Source organism: Taudactylus pleione, unplaced genomic scaffold, assembly GCF_031769625.1.
Source record: "Taudactylus pleione unplaced genomic scaffold, aTauple2 ptg001117l, whole genome shotgun sequence".
Taxonomy (NCBI): Eukaryota; Metazoa; Chordata; class Amphibia; order Anura; family Myobatrachidae; genus Taudactylus; species Taudactylus pleione.
In genome coordinates, this window is record NW_028285518.1 from 291,830 (window position 1) to 307,298 (window position 15,469).

Below are 15,469 nucleotides of genomic sequence, written 5' to 3' on the forward strand. Positions count from 1 at the left end.
TACGAGATTACAGAAAGTGCGGGACGCGTTGCGCAGGTGACGCCTTGTGGTGGCCAGGGCTAGTTTTGCGTGGACGTGGTCACAATGCAAAGTGTTAAATCCTGTGATGGCAGAAGATCGGAGAATCCTATGTACAAACAAGATGCTGGATGATACACGGATGGAGGAGGCACATTTATAGGGGCAGGATCCCTCCGGCAAACGGACAACAACTCACACTAATGGGGGCATATGTAATAGGTGCAGGGTGGGCGGTGCCCCTGGGTATGTACACAACCATTATACTATACTTACCTCTCTGAAGAAATCACTGGTAAAATGACGCCAGTGAGAGTGGTGGTCCACATGGAGACTGCACGCGGACCCCCCTCCTCTCTAGAACCGTCCCGGCTTATACTGCTGGTGGGACACAGTTTAACCCTTCCAGTCACACTTTAGTATTTTAGGAGAAAGATGGACAAGGTGACATAAATGAACGGAGTTGGACATACAGTATTAGTACCGAGGCGTTAGTAGTGCGCATTTTCAGACGCAGTTCTGTATAACGGAATGTGGGTGCGTTTCTTGCTATGCACATGTGCATAATTGCTAAATGAAATGTTCCGCAGGTAGGTATACTGTAAAAGCCCCTTTCCGACTGAAACACTAAAATTGTGACTGATGGATGATACAGCGCCCGCGCTGCATCCAAGGACGCAGCCATTGGCTTCTGCACGCTCAGAAAATGGGGCCGACACGCTCTCATTTTCTGGGACGCTGCCTGACACCGCCCCCAAACGCCAGCGGAATGTCAATCAGTGCGACTTCTGAGCATAGGTAGATCTAACACCATCGGGGGAGGTACGTAAACCATAGTATGTGTGTACGTCTTTGAATTTGGCCCAATAACAATGAGCGTTGCCCAGGTGGGAAATTGGTTAAAAAAACCCAAATGGGATGTGGGGGGGGGGGGGGGGAATCAGCCTCGCTCTAATACATACATGTATAATACGGCGTCAGTATGATTTACCGCTGACCGCATGGCCGGCGGTTCAAATCCCAACAGCGGAAGAACGGCAGTGAAGATCCCGACAAGTAAGTATTTTTTCTATTTACTAACCTAACCTCCACCCCTAACCCTAACCCTCCCTTAGGGGTGCCTAACCCTAATCTCTCCCCTTAAGTGCCTAATCCTAACCCCCCCTTCTCCACAGCCTAACCCTAAGTCTCCCGAGGGGAGGGGCTAACCCTAACCTACCCCCCAGAGGTGCCTAACCCTAACGCCCCCCTTCCCCTAGCCTAACCTCCAGGGGGGGTGCCTAACCCCAAGTCCCCTCCGGGAGCCCCTAACCTAACCACCACCCCCCCTGCCGGCTGTCCGCGCCTGCCTGGCCTACCTTCGATCGGTATGCCGGGTGTCGGGCTCCCAGCGTAGGTCTAATGACAGTCGGGATTTCCATGCTTGTCATTAGACACTTGCCGGGATTAGACAGTCGGGATGCCGACGGTCGGCATTTAGACCGTCAGCATCCCGACTGCATGCTGTATCATACATCGGGTCTTAGGAAATCCAACTGTTTTTGTTTTTTTTAATTCATATCCCCCAATTATTTAGAAGATGATTTGCAAATAATTGTTACCAATGTTACCGCTGGTAGAAAAATAAAAGTTGTTTCTAACCAGTCTACTTGTGAGTTGGTGATTTTAGCAGATTCAGAGTGCAACTTTCCAGTATCTGATAAACAATGTGAGAATCATCCTTGTTGTAATATATGAATTTAAACAAAAGTAACAATTGCTTTCATATTAGTAAATAGAGTTATAGAGGTGACGCGGCGATCTAATGACCGGGACCTTGTCAGCAATCGGCCCGCCCTTAGCATGAATTATGAGTCTATTCCGGGCCCTGTGGGTGCAGCCCCATATAGTGTACACAACTGAGTCAACAATGGCTGCTCCAGAGGGTGAAAAAGCAAAAAAGTAAAAAAAGTTATTTTATCAGTGTTTTCTTTGGGGTAAATGTCCCCATATTGTTTTTAGAACAAGCGCTGGTTCAGTATGATGCCAGGGTAATATCCTGCTCATTCATCCTGAGACATGTAGTTCCACAGTACTTCTGCCAATATATGAGTGCGTGGCGTATTAAAGTGGCATAAAACCACAACGGAATAAGATAGGGCAGCACAGACGGTGTAATGGTTAGCATTACTGCCTCACAGCACTGAGGTCATGGGTTCGATTTCCACCACGGCCCAAACTGTGTGGAGTTTGTATATTCTCCCTGTGCTTGTGATAAGGAAAAGAGGGCCTGATTCAGAGCCGGACGCTCTGACAAGGGCGCTCGCTCTGAATCAGGGCCCTCCTACCTCCCACAGCTGACGAGCGGCCAAAAAGATCGTCGCGATGGTCAAGACCATCGCGACCATCAGGCTTGCGATGAGACCCTGCGGTAGGGTCTCGCTGCCGCAAGGCCAGGAGTGCTTTTGACTCTATCAGAGCCAAAATCACTCCCACTGACATCACTAGTGATGTCAGTGGGACCGGCCCCAGACGGTAGGCGTTCCCATGGGAATGCCTCCGTCTGGGCAGCAACGCCCCCGGCACGCCCCCCAAAAGGGGCGTGCTATCCTCACCATCGACAGCACGCCCCCTTTGGTGCGAGACCCATAGCATCGGCTTGGCCGTCGCTATGCGGGTCTCGCGCATGCGCACGACGGAGCTCCCTCCGTCGTGCGCATGCGCACTAGGGCACCATCGACCCGCTTGCGAGCGCTCAGCGCTCGCGGGCGGGTCTGAATCAGGCCCAGAGAGTGTAAGCCCCACTGGGTCAGGGACTGATGTGAATGGCCAAATATTCTCTGTAAAGCGCTGCGGAATATGTGTGCGCTATATAAATAACTGGTAATAAATAGATAATATGGTAAAGTGATTTAGGCTGTTTGGTTACCATGGTGATCTGTAACAGGAAATCACAGAATGAACCCTCTTCCTATCACACCAGTCACTTCCTCTCAGGTCTGCAAAATCCACTACTGCTGCTGCCTCACAGAGGAGGGGGCAGCGATCAAACAGAGGGATTTATATACTCATACCTCTCAACATGACCCTCTCCAGGAGGGACACAATGATCTGGTCCTGGACTTCCCTGGTAATTTATGATTGGTGGTGGCTCCAGAGGCGGGGCTGCAGCACAGTCCAAAATTCAAATAGGGGAGTCACACCAACTGCCAGTGAGTCCCAGCCAGTGATGTTGGGCAGCGTGTGAGATGACAGTTGGTGTGACTCCCCTACTTGAATTTTGAACTGCGCTGCAGCCCCGCCTCTTACCAGGGAAGTCCAGGACCAGAGCATTGTGTCCCTCCTGGAGCGGGTCATGTTGGGAGGTGTGTATACTTATGTCAAGGAAGTCACATATATATGTATGTGAAAATGGAGGAAAAAAAAAAAAAGTGATTATTTTCAGCTGCCAGTGTGTTGTTTTTTTAAAGCAATAGTCAATAGTAACGAGCGCTGTAAATGAGTGAAAAGCAAGCACAGTGGTCGTTCGGACACTGAACTACGGGCCGGATTCACTACGCATCGCACCTGCGAGTGCAATAGCGATTACGCACGCAGTTCTACTGCGATAGTATGCTAATTCAATTTCGATCGCTATGCCGTCGCAGCACAACATAAGGACGCCCACTTTACCTTACACACATCCGTAATGTTTAGCAAGACTGCCAAACCATCGGTAACAGTGAGTACCATCGCTGCCTCACGCACACTTACACAGGCTCTGGCCTTGCTAAATTGCTAACTTCCACGCACGCGACGAGTTCTCAGGCTGCGTATGGCATGGAGTATGGCAATGGAGCTGAAACGCACTGGCACGTCTGCGTTTCACCAGCCACCCCCCGTCACCGCCCACAAACGGTGCTTCCTGTCAATCACCCTGCGATGGGTCTGCGTAGCCACTTCGATGGCAGTCCCGATCGCAGTGGCTAGTTCGCGTACTGCAATGCATACACATGCGCAGTATGCAACAACCAGACGATTGCGTGCGTATTAGCAACTGAGTTCCTCGCAGAATCAGGCCCTATATTAATTGTAAAGGTAAAAAATACCTAGATAAAATACTTTCCTTCGGTATACCGTCCCCTAGCCGGAGCTCCCAGCGTTGCCGCACGCAGCGGTTTCTCCGATGCCAGTTCACAAACCTATTAAGGGAGCCAACTTTAAATGGCAGAAGAGGGGGGGGGGGAATGTGAGTGGGTGGACCAATGTCAAACTGCACCCTGTGATTGGTTGTTCCCCATCACCACACCTCCCTCAGCTTGCGCCTTGGGTGGTAAAGGGAACGGAGCAGCTCCAGCAGAAACAGATGCACAGAGCAGGACGACACCTTAATAAAATTAATGTGCGCCGTATAATTCTGGTTCAGCGTATAATTGCTCCAGATTGATCCATAATTCATGTCTATCAGAGAAATTAGGAGGATGTGACACAAAAAAAAAAGAACTTTATAAAGTTTAGGCGCAAGCACTTGGAGACACTTTGCACTAATCGTGCCCATGTGGCACGGGAGGCAGCCGGCTTCCCGACTGTCTTATCCCGGCAAGGGTGAAATGCCGGGCGTCTAGATGTAGACGCCCGCATTTCCCCGACGCCGGGCGCCGCGAGCGGACAGCCGCGGGGGGGAGGGTTAGGTTTAGGGCTCCCAGGGGGGACTTAGGCACCCCCGAGGGGGGACTTAGGGTTAGGCACCCCCCCGGGAGACTTAGGTTTAGGCAGCGGGGAAGGGGTTGGTTAGGGTTAGGCACTTGGGGGGGAAAGTTAGGGTTAGGCACCCCTAAGGAGGGTTGGGGTTAGGGGGGTTAGGTTAGTGGATACTTACCTGTCCACGAACGGGATTTCCAGCGCTGTCGGGCTTCCGCTGCGTCGCACTCTGCTCCTGTCGGGCTGCTACCAATCCCTGTGGCACAATCTTTGAGGAATAATATTTAGCAACGGAGCAGCGACATCAATACATAAACAAATTATATTGCGAGACGACATCCTTTAAGGAAACCTTTCAGTTCAATAACGCCCCCGCCTTCCTTTTCACATCCCCCAACCCCAGACTCTCAGTCCTGCCAGTCTGCAGCTACAGGAGCAAAATTACATACTGTAGTTATATAAGTTTATAGACTTGTAATTGTCTGTAACAGTCTAAAGTACTTCTGTAACTTTGCTTTTTGTTCTGTCCCCTCTGTGTGGCGCTACAGAACCCTGGGGGCGCCATATAAATAAAATATAATTATGAGAAATAGTCCCTGTGTAAATGCAGGCTCTGGTCTTACCTAGCGCTCCCTGACAAATATCAGTCCGAGTTGCTCCTCCGCTGATGAACTGAGGGTTGGAACACAGATCCTAAAACACAAGAAACTCTGTTAGGTTCTGGAACGGACACAAGACCCCACTAACCACAAATTCTAAGAGGAAATTACAGAATGAATTGAAACTGGTCCCCACAGTCACACTGAATGTTACCCCCACCTCTGCAGAAGCTGTGAATCCTAAAGAATACGAGTGTGGGGTTTCCCAGAATGGGGTCATTCCGTGTCAAATCAACACACTGATTTTACCTCACCAGCTCAGATTTTGATTACATTTGGTATATGGAGAGTATACATGTAGTTTAATGGCCCGTACACACGGGACGATCAGACAACGATCAGATATCGTTGTCTGATCGTCCTGCATGTGCTGGATGTTCGATATAGAACATCCAGCAACATGCACCAACCTCCTAACGACTTATCGATCTCACGAGCAACAATAGAACAAACAGTCGATATCGATCATCCGTGCCCGTGCATTGACCATCGTTTGGTCGTTAAAGGGGTTGAATAAAAGAACGATATAAACAATCAAACAATAACGACATCATTATCGTTTATATCGTTCTTTTAAGTTGGACCGTGTGTATGCACCATAAGAAACATACAAAAAATTATTTAAATATCTCATGCCGTTTCCAATATAGGTAACGTTTCCACAAATCTGTCAAAAACGCACAAACAGCATATTTTCAAATCGCTAACATTTTAGTATTTTACTTAGACTACATATATATTTTCACATAAGGTGTGTTAATTCGACACGGAATGGCTCAATGGCCCCATATCTCCCCCCCCCCCCCCAAGCCAAAAATCTTTCGATCACAATATTTATTTAGCAAAACCTTAAAATCCAGGTGAATCGAAATTAACAGGACAAGTATCACCTTTATCAGGATCTACAGAGAAGTACTGGGTGGGTTCTATGGGATGAACAACGTGGGTGTCCTGGTTTATTTGATTACAGGCCATCAGCTTCCTAAGGATATAAAACTCAGAATGACTGTGTGTGGGCACAAAATGGCCGCCAATTCCCATCAATATCTAGCAGAGAATTTGGTTTGCGGTCACCATGGGGCAAAGTCACACGACCTGAGCCTAAATGCACAGGAAAAGCGCCAGGGTGAGTCTGTACAGTGATAGCGGAATGTCTGCTATCGGCAGGCCGTGTAATGCTAATTTCTGGCACTCAATTCAATGTACAGCACTGCGGTATATGTTGGCACTTTGAAAGCAAATTAATAATAAAAGCAAAATAATAATAATAATAATAATTACTGAATTCACTGGATGCAGCTTTAACAGTTTCCAAAACGGTGACCAACTGGTCATTATAACAAAATTCAACATGGACCATGTACACAGATCGCTGAATTTTCAGTCTATTTGGTGCACGCTATAACTGCATGGACAGTATATTGTTACAGCCTTTACCGTAGTGATTATCTGACAGGAACCCAGGTTGCTTTCCCCATCCAGGTTTTGCAGAGCTAGGAAGGGCACCAAGGATGAACGTTACACCATGTAAGCACCTTCCCCTCACTCTGCTACACAATTCCCCTTAGTAATTGTCCCCACTGGGGAACTGTCCTGCTCTTTTCTAAGCAATTGCTTTGAGGAGAATTATACACTGATCAGCCAAAACATAATAATAACCCATTTAGTACATGCAAATGTTTCATACAGTTTTTTAGTCAGACGTAGACGTTTGCTGCAAGAAAGTGTCAAACAAGGATTCACTATTCCATTTCATTTATATGTTAAGCAAATTACACGGACTTGCGGCATTAAGCATTTTAATATAATTTTAATGGAAATCCTTTGCTTAAACAACTACTCTTTGAATTTAAAGCGTCCCCCTAGAGGCAGCCATTTTGTTTGTTGACCCAATATTTATGGAGAACTAATGAATTCATATCGAAACTAGCGACATCTCCACATCCTCGTGAATGGTTAGGCCACGTTCTCATGGACATTGATTTGGCCCACAAAATGGCTGCCTCCCTTGTAGATGAATGGGTACACTTCAAACGTTGCAGTCGGCGGCATCAGATCAGAGTCGTGTGAACAGTCCCCTAGAAGGTCATTGGTTATAACATTCAGTCTGTTGCAGCTGCTTAGGATGGATTGCCATTATCATTTATGAATTACCGTTTCTGCACGCTGTAATACCGATTGGTGCGACCATAGACGCCAACATCGGTCGCACCATCCACACTTGCATCCGCCCTATGGCAGGTGCAGTGTCCCTGTCTGACCACGGCCTCCGATGCCCGCGTCTGTGTACTCAGCTGCTTGCATTGACACCCCCGTGACAAACCCACTGAACGGACCATTTTTGCGTGCATGAACAGCCACCTCCCCGTCACCGTCCAGGAACGCCATCGCTTTTCCAGAACATTTCCGATAGCGTGAGTCTTGATCGCAGCAGCGCCTTTGTGCATACACTCCTTCCGTCGCAGAAGCTATAAGAAATTTTCACACAAGCGCAGTGGCATGTTTCCTTTTCCTTTTATGCTGCGAATCCAGTTTACATTCGGGACATGGCCAGGAGGATTATGGGAAAACAATAACTGATTCCCAAAGAGCATTGCCAATTTATAAATAGGTACTGTAGCCGCTGCCGATACAGCTAATGTACATCGCCTAATGCAGGACCGCTGACACCGCAACTTCTGCAGAGCACTCAGGCCCCGTCCTGCGGATCATCCAGCGTTTATGGTGATGACGTGACAAGGCTGATGGTTATTGATGTGAGATTGGGTCTCTCAGTCATTACTTCTACTGAAATCTAACAGACTGCAGCTCCCCGTGCATCTGATGTGTCTCTGGGTATCACCACATGGGTCAGAGATTGAGGAACTATGGTCCAATAAACAGGTATCAAACAGGGGTTGTGTACATGGCGCTTGGGACTTATCCCACCAGGTTAGGATACAGGCACCTGTCGGTAGGTATCCTAACCCTTCTCCTGCCCCTAACCCTCCCTCCCCGCAGCCTAAACCTAACCCCCCACCCCACAGCCTATATGTAACTGTGCGGACACACGGGATGATTAAAATGCTCGATATGAACGATAACGATATCTATCATATCGTTAGCGTTCACATTGTGCATTTTTGGTCCCTTCCAACCCACCAACGACCTGCGATGCACGGGCATGCATGGACAATAACGATATCATCCATCGCCAGTGCATGCAGGCCAACCTGGACGATATCGACCAGCCTACTATAGTGACCCGCCATCATCCAGCACTCCGGGAAGGTGCAGGAAGATCTGTCAGCGATATCATTACCGCTGACGGATCGTACCGTGTACACGCACCATAACCCTCCCCCTAACACTCCCTCTAACCCCACTACTTACCTTCAGGATGTTGGTGCCAGTATTCTGACAGGTGTTGGGATTCTGTCTCCGGTTGCTGAGTTTATAACTACATCCCGTCAAACAGGCCTAGTTATTTACTAAATAACGATCGTATTTATCTCAGTCTTCCCCAATAAGTTATGCAAAAAATTGATGTACATAACAAAATACAACTAGTTCACTGCAAACGAACAAACCGAGCCCCCAATAAGTACAATGATAAAATCCCACTGTGAAATAACTAGAACATAATATACGACATAGATATGTACAATAAATTCATAATGGTTTTGAGTCATCGAAAGGGCTAATTCTGAGTTTGGAGCAAAACAAACAAGAGAAAGTAACTTTGCACCTTGGTAAAACCTTGTTACACTGGGAGGGAGGGGGTGGGAGAAGGCCGATGTAAAATGTGCAGAGAAAGTTAAGTTGGGTATACACCATATGGTGGTGCGACCCACCGATGCGATGTAACGATACATGACGCGCGCCGTACACACTGAACGATCCGGAGAACAATGGTGCAATGTATCGCTGCATGTAACTGCATTGCGTCGCTTATTACAATGTCCCATCAGGCGTACACACTATACGATGTGTACAATATATTGCTTCAGGCCATGTTGGAACGATATATCGTACGAGGGATCGTATAGTGTGTACCCAGCTTTAGATTTGGGATATGCGTGTCCTAGCTCACATTTACATTGCAGTGTAAAGGCCCCTTACACAATATTGCTAATGATTTCCACGATTCCAACGCATCGGAACGACAAATCATCAATATCGTGAAGTGTGTATGCACTACATCAGGTAGTGCGCGACCTTGTGGGGCCGTCAGCCATATCGCCTGATCTTTTGTACATGCAGGAAGATCAGGCAATGCAGCTGACGATCTCATACAGTGCTGTGCGGCGGAGGTTGGCATATCGGACAGTAGGGCACCAGTTTGCCCAGTGTGTACGGACCGGCCCATATATTGGTCCGTAGGCCGCATCGCTGGGAACACAATCGTTTATTATGTACCCAGCTGAAGAATAAAGCTGTCCAGCATTTGTGGGCTACATGCAAAGCAGCCGGTATTTACCCCTCCATATGTTACAGCATGGTTTGTCCAGGTGCAAAGTTACTGCTTTGATTTGCTACCAACTCAGAAGAATCATCACCATTATCAGCTCTAGAACTTGGGTGCTTAAAATATGGGTTTGTTTCACCAACGAGAACCAGATCATCCATTATGCATCGTAGCACACACCTAGGGGCCCAGGTTATTTTATGAACTGGTATGAAACAGCAGTTTTGTCAATAGTCCCACTGAAAGGGGACTAGCTAACCTAGGTGTGTCCCACACATGTACAGTATAGCCAGTAATAACCCTCTGCTTGTTACACATCATTATCAGTGATCCGTCCATTATAACACCACAGTAACTATACCATAATTACCTATAATAGTCCTATTCCCCTAGGTCCTAGGATAACTAGGGTGATGGTTTAATCAACTTTTTCTATAAGGAACCATTAATATTAACGCTCTGGCAAAAGTACATTATTATTTCATTTATAGAAATCTTCTTTAGTTATCGTACTATGTACTTATGCAATAATACAAGGGAACATTCAATTCAGAGAAAGAAACTGAATGCTAATTAAGCTACATGCTTCATTTAATTAGGGGACAGAAAAAAGAGAGTAATTGCTTGGACTGATTTAATTACTATAATTGGTTTGTGTATGCCCTCTGATATTACAGAATAGCCAGACATAAATCCATATTGTAAATCATTGTGCACCTATATAGTGTAATATATTATTCCACGTTACAGAGGTGCGGTGTTACATTTAGTAATGGGGTTCATGGGCCCAGGCCAGAGAGCGGTGCAGGAATATAGGGGGAGTCTGAGTCATTAAACACATTTCTGTTTCATATGAGGAGAGGGGACTTGAGGGGCAAAACTACCATTATTATCCCTGATCTGTAATCCCAGCACAGTGGTCACTGTATTACACACAAGTCCCAGGTACAATAATGCAATAAGTCCTCGTGTCCTCCCTGGGCTGGGGCTCAATTTCCTGGGATTAATATTTTCTTAAATAACTTTAACAAATAAATAATAATAAAAATAAATACATTTCACTTTACATAGCCACATGCAGCCCTGTACCAGCCCTCTAGTGCAGAGGATAGGCCCTGCTGTTGTGGAACTACAAGTATCAGCAGTGTCATCCAATCATCAGGCTGTGACTTGTAGTTCCACAACAGTTGCAAAGGAACACGAGAGAGACTGCCTGTGAGTGACAGAGATAGAGACAGAGACTGTCTGTGAGTGACAGAGAGAGAGACAGAGAGGGAGATTGTTTGTGAGTGAGAGAGAGACACAGAGTGAGTGACAGAGAGGCAGATAGAGAGTGTCTGTGGGTGACAGAGAGAGAGACAGAGACTGTTTGTGTGAGAGAGAGAGAGAGAGAGAGAGAGAGAGAGAGAGAGAGAGACAGAGAGACTGTCTGAGTGACAGAGACAGAGAGACTGTCTGAGTGACAGAGAGACTGTCTGAGTGACAGAGAGAGAGAGAGAGAGAGAGAGACTGTCTGTGAGTGAGAGAGAGACTGTCTGAGTGACAGAGAGAGAGAGAGAGAGAGAGACTGTCTGTGAGAGAGAGACTGTCTGTGAGTGACAGAGAGAGAGAGACTGTCTGAGAGAGAGACTGTCTGTGAGTGACAGAGAGAGAGAGAGAGAGAGAGAGAGAGACTGAGTGACAGAGAGAGAGACTGTCTGAGTGACAGAGAGTGAGAGAGAGACTGTCTGAGTGACAGAGAGTGAAAGAGAGAGAGACTGTCTGTGAGTGACAGAGAGAGAGACTGTCTGAGAGAGAGACTGTCTGTGAGTGACAGAGAGAGAGAGAGAGAGACTGAGTGACAGAGAGAGAGACTGTCTGAGTGACAGAGAGTGAGAGAGAGACTGTCTGAGTGACAGAGAGTGAGAGAGAGAGAGACTGTCTGAGTGACAGAGAGTGAAAGAAAGAGAGACTGAGTGAGAGAGAGACTGTGAGTGAGTGAGTGAGTGAGTGAGAGACTGTGAGAGAGAGAGAGACTGTGAGAGAGAGAGAGAGAGAGAGAGAGAGAGAGACTGTGAGAGAGAGAGAGAGAGAGAGAGACTGTCTGTGAGTGACAGAGACAAAGAGAGAGAGAGAGAGAGAGACACTGTCGGAGAGAGAGAGACTGTCTGTAGTGCCAGAGAGACACAGTCAGAGAGACTGAGTGACAGACACTGTCAGAGAGAGAGACAGAGAGTGTCTGAGTGACAGAGAGAGACTGTCTGTGAGTGAGAGAGAGAGAGAGAGACTGAGTGACAGAAAGAGAGACTGTCTGAGTGACAGAGAGAGAGAGACTGTCTGAGTGACAGAGAGTGAAAGAGAGAGAGACTGTCTGTGAGAGAGAGAGACACTGTGAGTGAGAGAGAGACTGTCTGTGAGAGAGAGACTGTCTGAGTGACAGAGAGTGAAAGAGAGAGAGACTGAGTGAGAGACTGAGTGAGAGAGAGACTGAGTGAGAGAGAGACTGAGTGAGAGAGAGATTGAGTGAGAGAGAGATTGAGTGAGTGAGAGACTGAGTGAGTGAGAGACAGTGAGTGACAGACAGTGAGTGACAGACAGTGAGTGAGAGACTGTGAGAGAGAGAGAGAGAGAGAGAGACTGTCTGTGAGTGACAGAGACAAAGAGAGAGAGACAGACACTGTCGGAGAGAGAGAGACTGTCTGTAGTGCCAGAGACAGAGAGACACAGTCAGAGAGACTGTGAGTGACAGACACTGTCAGAGAGAGAGAGAGACTGTCTGTAGGAGACAGGTAGAGAGACTGTGAGTGACAGAGAGAGAGACAGAGAGTGTCTGAGTGACAGAGAGAGAGAGAGAGAGTGTCTGTGAGTGACAGAGAGAGAGAGAGACTGACTGTCTATGAGTGACAGAGAGAGAGTGTCTGTGAGTGACAGAGAGAGAGAGAGACTGACTGTCTGTGAGAGACAGAGACATACCGTCGGTCTCTTCCATTCCACCCCCTGGGTTTTGGAGGAGTTGGGTCCCAGCTCGTTGAACCCCAGGGAGGAGTGTATGGCCGGGAATGAGACGTCCTTGAAGAGGGTCCCGGCTTGGAGGCACTCCGCCCTCAGTGCCTCATAGTCTTGGTCGAGGTACTTTAGAGCCTTCTCATTGGTACCATAGCCGGAGGCCAGAGCCCGGTCATGGGCCAGCCGGGCAGCCGCTCCGATCATGCTGCAGCCGGGGAGTAATGATCCAGGTATGAGGCAGCAGCTCCAGTGTAGTAATAATCACAGTGATACAATGTCTCAGGCTGTCTGACTGCAGCTGGGTACCCGGCCCCTCCCGCAGGGTGTGCCCCATCTCCGCCCCATCTGCATGCTGCCCCATCTCCGCCCCATCTGCATGCTGCCCCATCTCCGCCCCATCTGCATGCTGCCCCATCTCCGCCCCATCTGCATCCTGCCCCATCTCCGCCCCATCTGCATCCTGCCCCATCTCCGCCCCATCTGCATGCTGCGCCCCCACCGCAAACTACTGCGCTAATACAAGGGAAATGGGACATTCCTCCTCCTCAGTTACCTTCCAGGTGTTACAGTGGATGTCCCTCTTTGGGTTTGGGGTACGGTACACGTCTGTCCCCGCAATAGGCAGACAGATGATCTCTGTGTTTATTGTTCTGTCTGATTTATCATTTCTAAAACTCTGACCTGTGACAGTACCACTGCTCTCACTCTGTGTGCTAGGTGTCATTCTCAGTATATGTGATGTATGCACAGTACCACTGCTCTTACTCTGTGTCATTCTCAGTATATGTGATGTATGTACAGTACCACTGCTCTTACTCTGTGTGCTGGTGTCATTCTCAGTATATGTGATGTCTGCACAGTACCACTGCTCTTACTCTGTGTCATTCTCAGTATATGTGATGTATGCACAGTACCACTGCTCTTACTCTGTGCGCTGGTGTCATTCTCAGTATATGTGATGTATGCACAGTACCACTGCTCTTACTCTGTGTACTAGTGTCATTCTCAGTGTATGTGATGTATGCACAGTACCACTGCTTTTACTCTGTGTGCTGGTGTCATTCTCAGTATATGTGATGTATGCAGAGTACCACTGCTCTTACTCTGTGTCATTCTCAGTATATGTGATGTATGCACAGTACCACTGCTCTTACTCTGTGTCATTCTCAGTATATGTGATGTATGCACAGTACCACTGCTCTTACTCTGTGCGCTGGTGTCATTCTCAGTGTATGTGATGTATGCACAGTACCACTGCTCTTACTCTGTGTGCTAGGTGTCATTCTCAGTGTATGTGATGTCTGCACAGTACCACTGCTCTTACTCTGTGTACTGGTGTCATTCTCAGTATATGTGATGTCTGCACAGTACCACTGCTCTTACTCTGTGTGCTAGGTGTCATTCTCAGTGTATGTGATGTCTGCACAGTACCACTGCTCTTACTCTGTGTGCTGGATGTCATTCTCAGTATATGTGATGTCTGCACAGTACCACTGCTCTTACTCTGTGTGCTGGATGTCATTCTCAGTATATGTGATGTCTGCACAGTACCACTGCTCTTACTCTGTGTGCTGGTGTCATTCTCAGTATATGTGATGTATGCACAGTACCACTGCTCTTACTCTGTGTACTAGTGTCATTCTCAGTGTATGTGATGTCTGCACAGTACCACTGCTCTTACTCTGTGTACTAGTGTCATTCTCAGTATATGTGATGTATGCACAGTACCACTGCTCTTACTCTGTGTACTAGTGTCATTCTCAGTATATGTGATGTCTGCACAGTACCACTGCTCTTACTCTGTGTGCTGGATGTCATTCTCAGTATATATGATGTCTGCACAGTACCACTGCTCTTACTCTGTGTGCTGGATGTCATTCTTAGTATATGTGATGTATGCACAGTACCACTGCTCTTACTCTGTGCGCTGGTGTCATTCTCAGTGTATGTGATGTATGCACATTACCACTGCTCTTACTCTGTGTGCTAGGTGTCATTCTCAGTGTATGTGATGTCTGCACAGTACCACTGCTCTTACTCTGTGTGCTGGATGTCATTCTCAGTATATGTAATGTCTGCACAGTACCACTGCTCTTACTCTGTGTGCTGGATGTCATACTTAGTATATGTGATGTATGCACAGTACCACTGCTCTTACTCTGTGCGCTGGTGTCATTCTCAGTGTATGTGATGTATGCACAGTACCACTGCTCTTACTCTGTGTGCTAGGTGTCATTCTCAGTGTATGTGATGTCTGCACAGTACCACTGCTCTTACTCTGTGTACTAGTGTCATTCTCAGTATATGTGATGTATGCACAGTACCACTGCTCTTACTCTGTGTGCTAGGTGTCATTCTCAGTGTATGTGATGTCTGCACAGTACCACTGCTCTTACTCTGTGTGCTAGGTGTCATTCTCAGTGTATGTGATGTCTGCACAGTACCACTGCTCTTACTCTGTGTGCTGGTGTCATTCTCAGTATATGTGATGTCTGCACAGTACCACTGCTCTTACTCTGTGTGCTGGATGTCATTCTTAGTATATGTGATGTATGCACAGTACCACTGCTCTTACTCTGTGTGCTGGATGTCATTCTCAGTATATGTGATGTCTCCACAGTACCACTGCTCTTACTCTGTGTGCTGGATGTCATTCTCAGTATATGTGATGTCTGCACAGTACCACTGCTCTTACTCTGTG

The 15,469-nt window shown here is 47.4% G+C and overlaps 1 protein-coding gene across 1 annotated transcript in view; it reads right to left on the reverse strand.

The window, feature by feature from the left end:
• Nucleotides 1–13,097, reverse strand: part of CAPN2 (calpain 2) — a 106,608-nt gene extending 93,511 nt beyond the window's left edge. Inside the window, exons 1-2 of the mRNA XM_088461859.1 lie at nucleotides 12,736–13,097; nucleotides 5,301–5,370 (exon numbers count right to left, since the gene is read on the reverse strand). Of these exons, the coding sequence (XP_088317985.1) occupies nucleotides 5,301–5,370; nucleotides 12,736–12,972 (307 nt within the window). The 5' untranslated portion in view covers nucleotides 12,973–13,097. The remainder of the gene's footprint in view (nucleotides 1–5,300; nucleotides 5,371–12,735) is intronic.
• Between the last annotated feature and the right edge of the window lie 2,372 nt (nucleotides 13,098–15,469).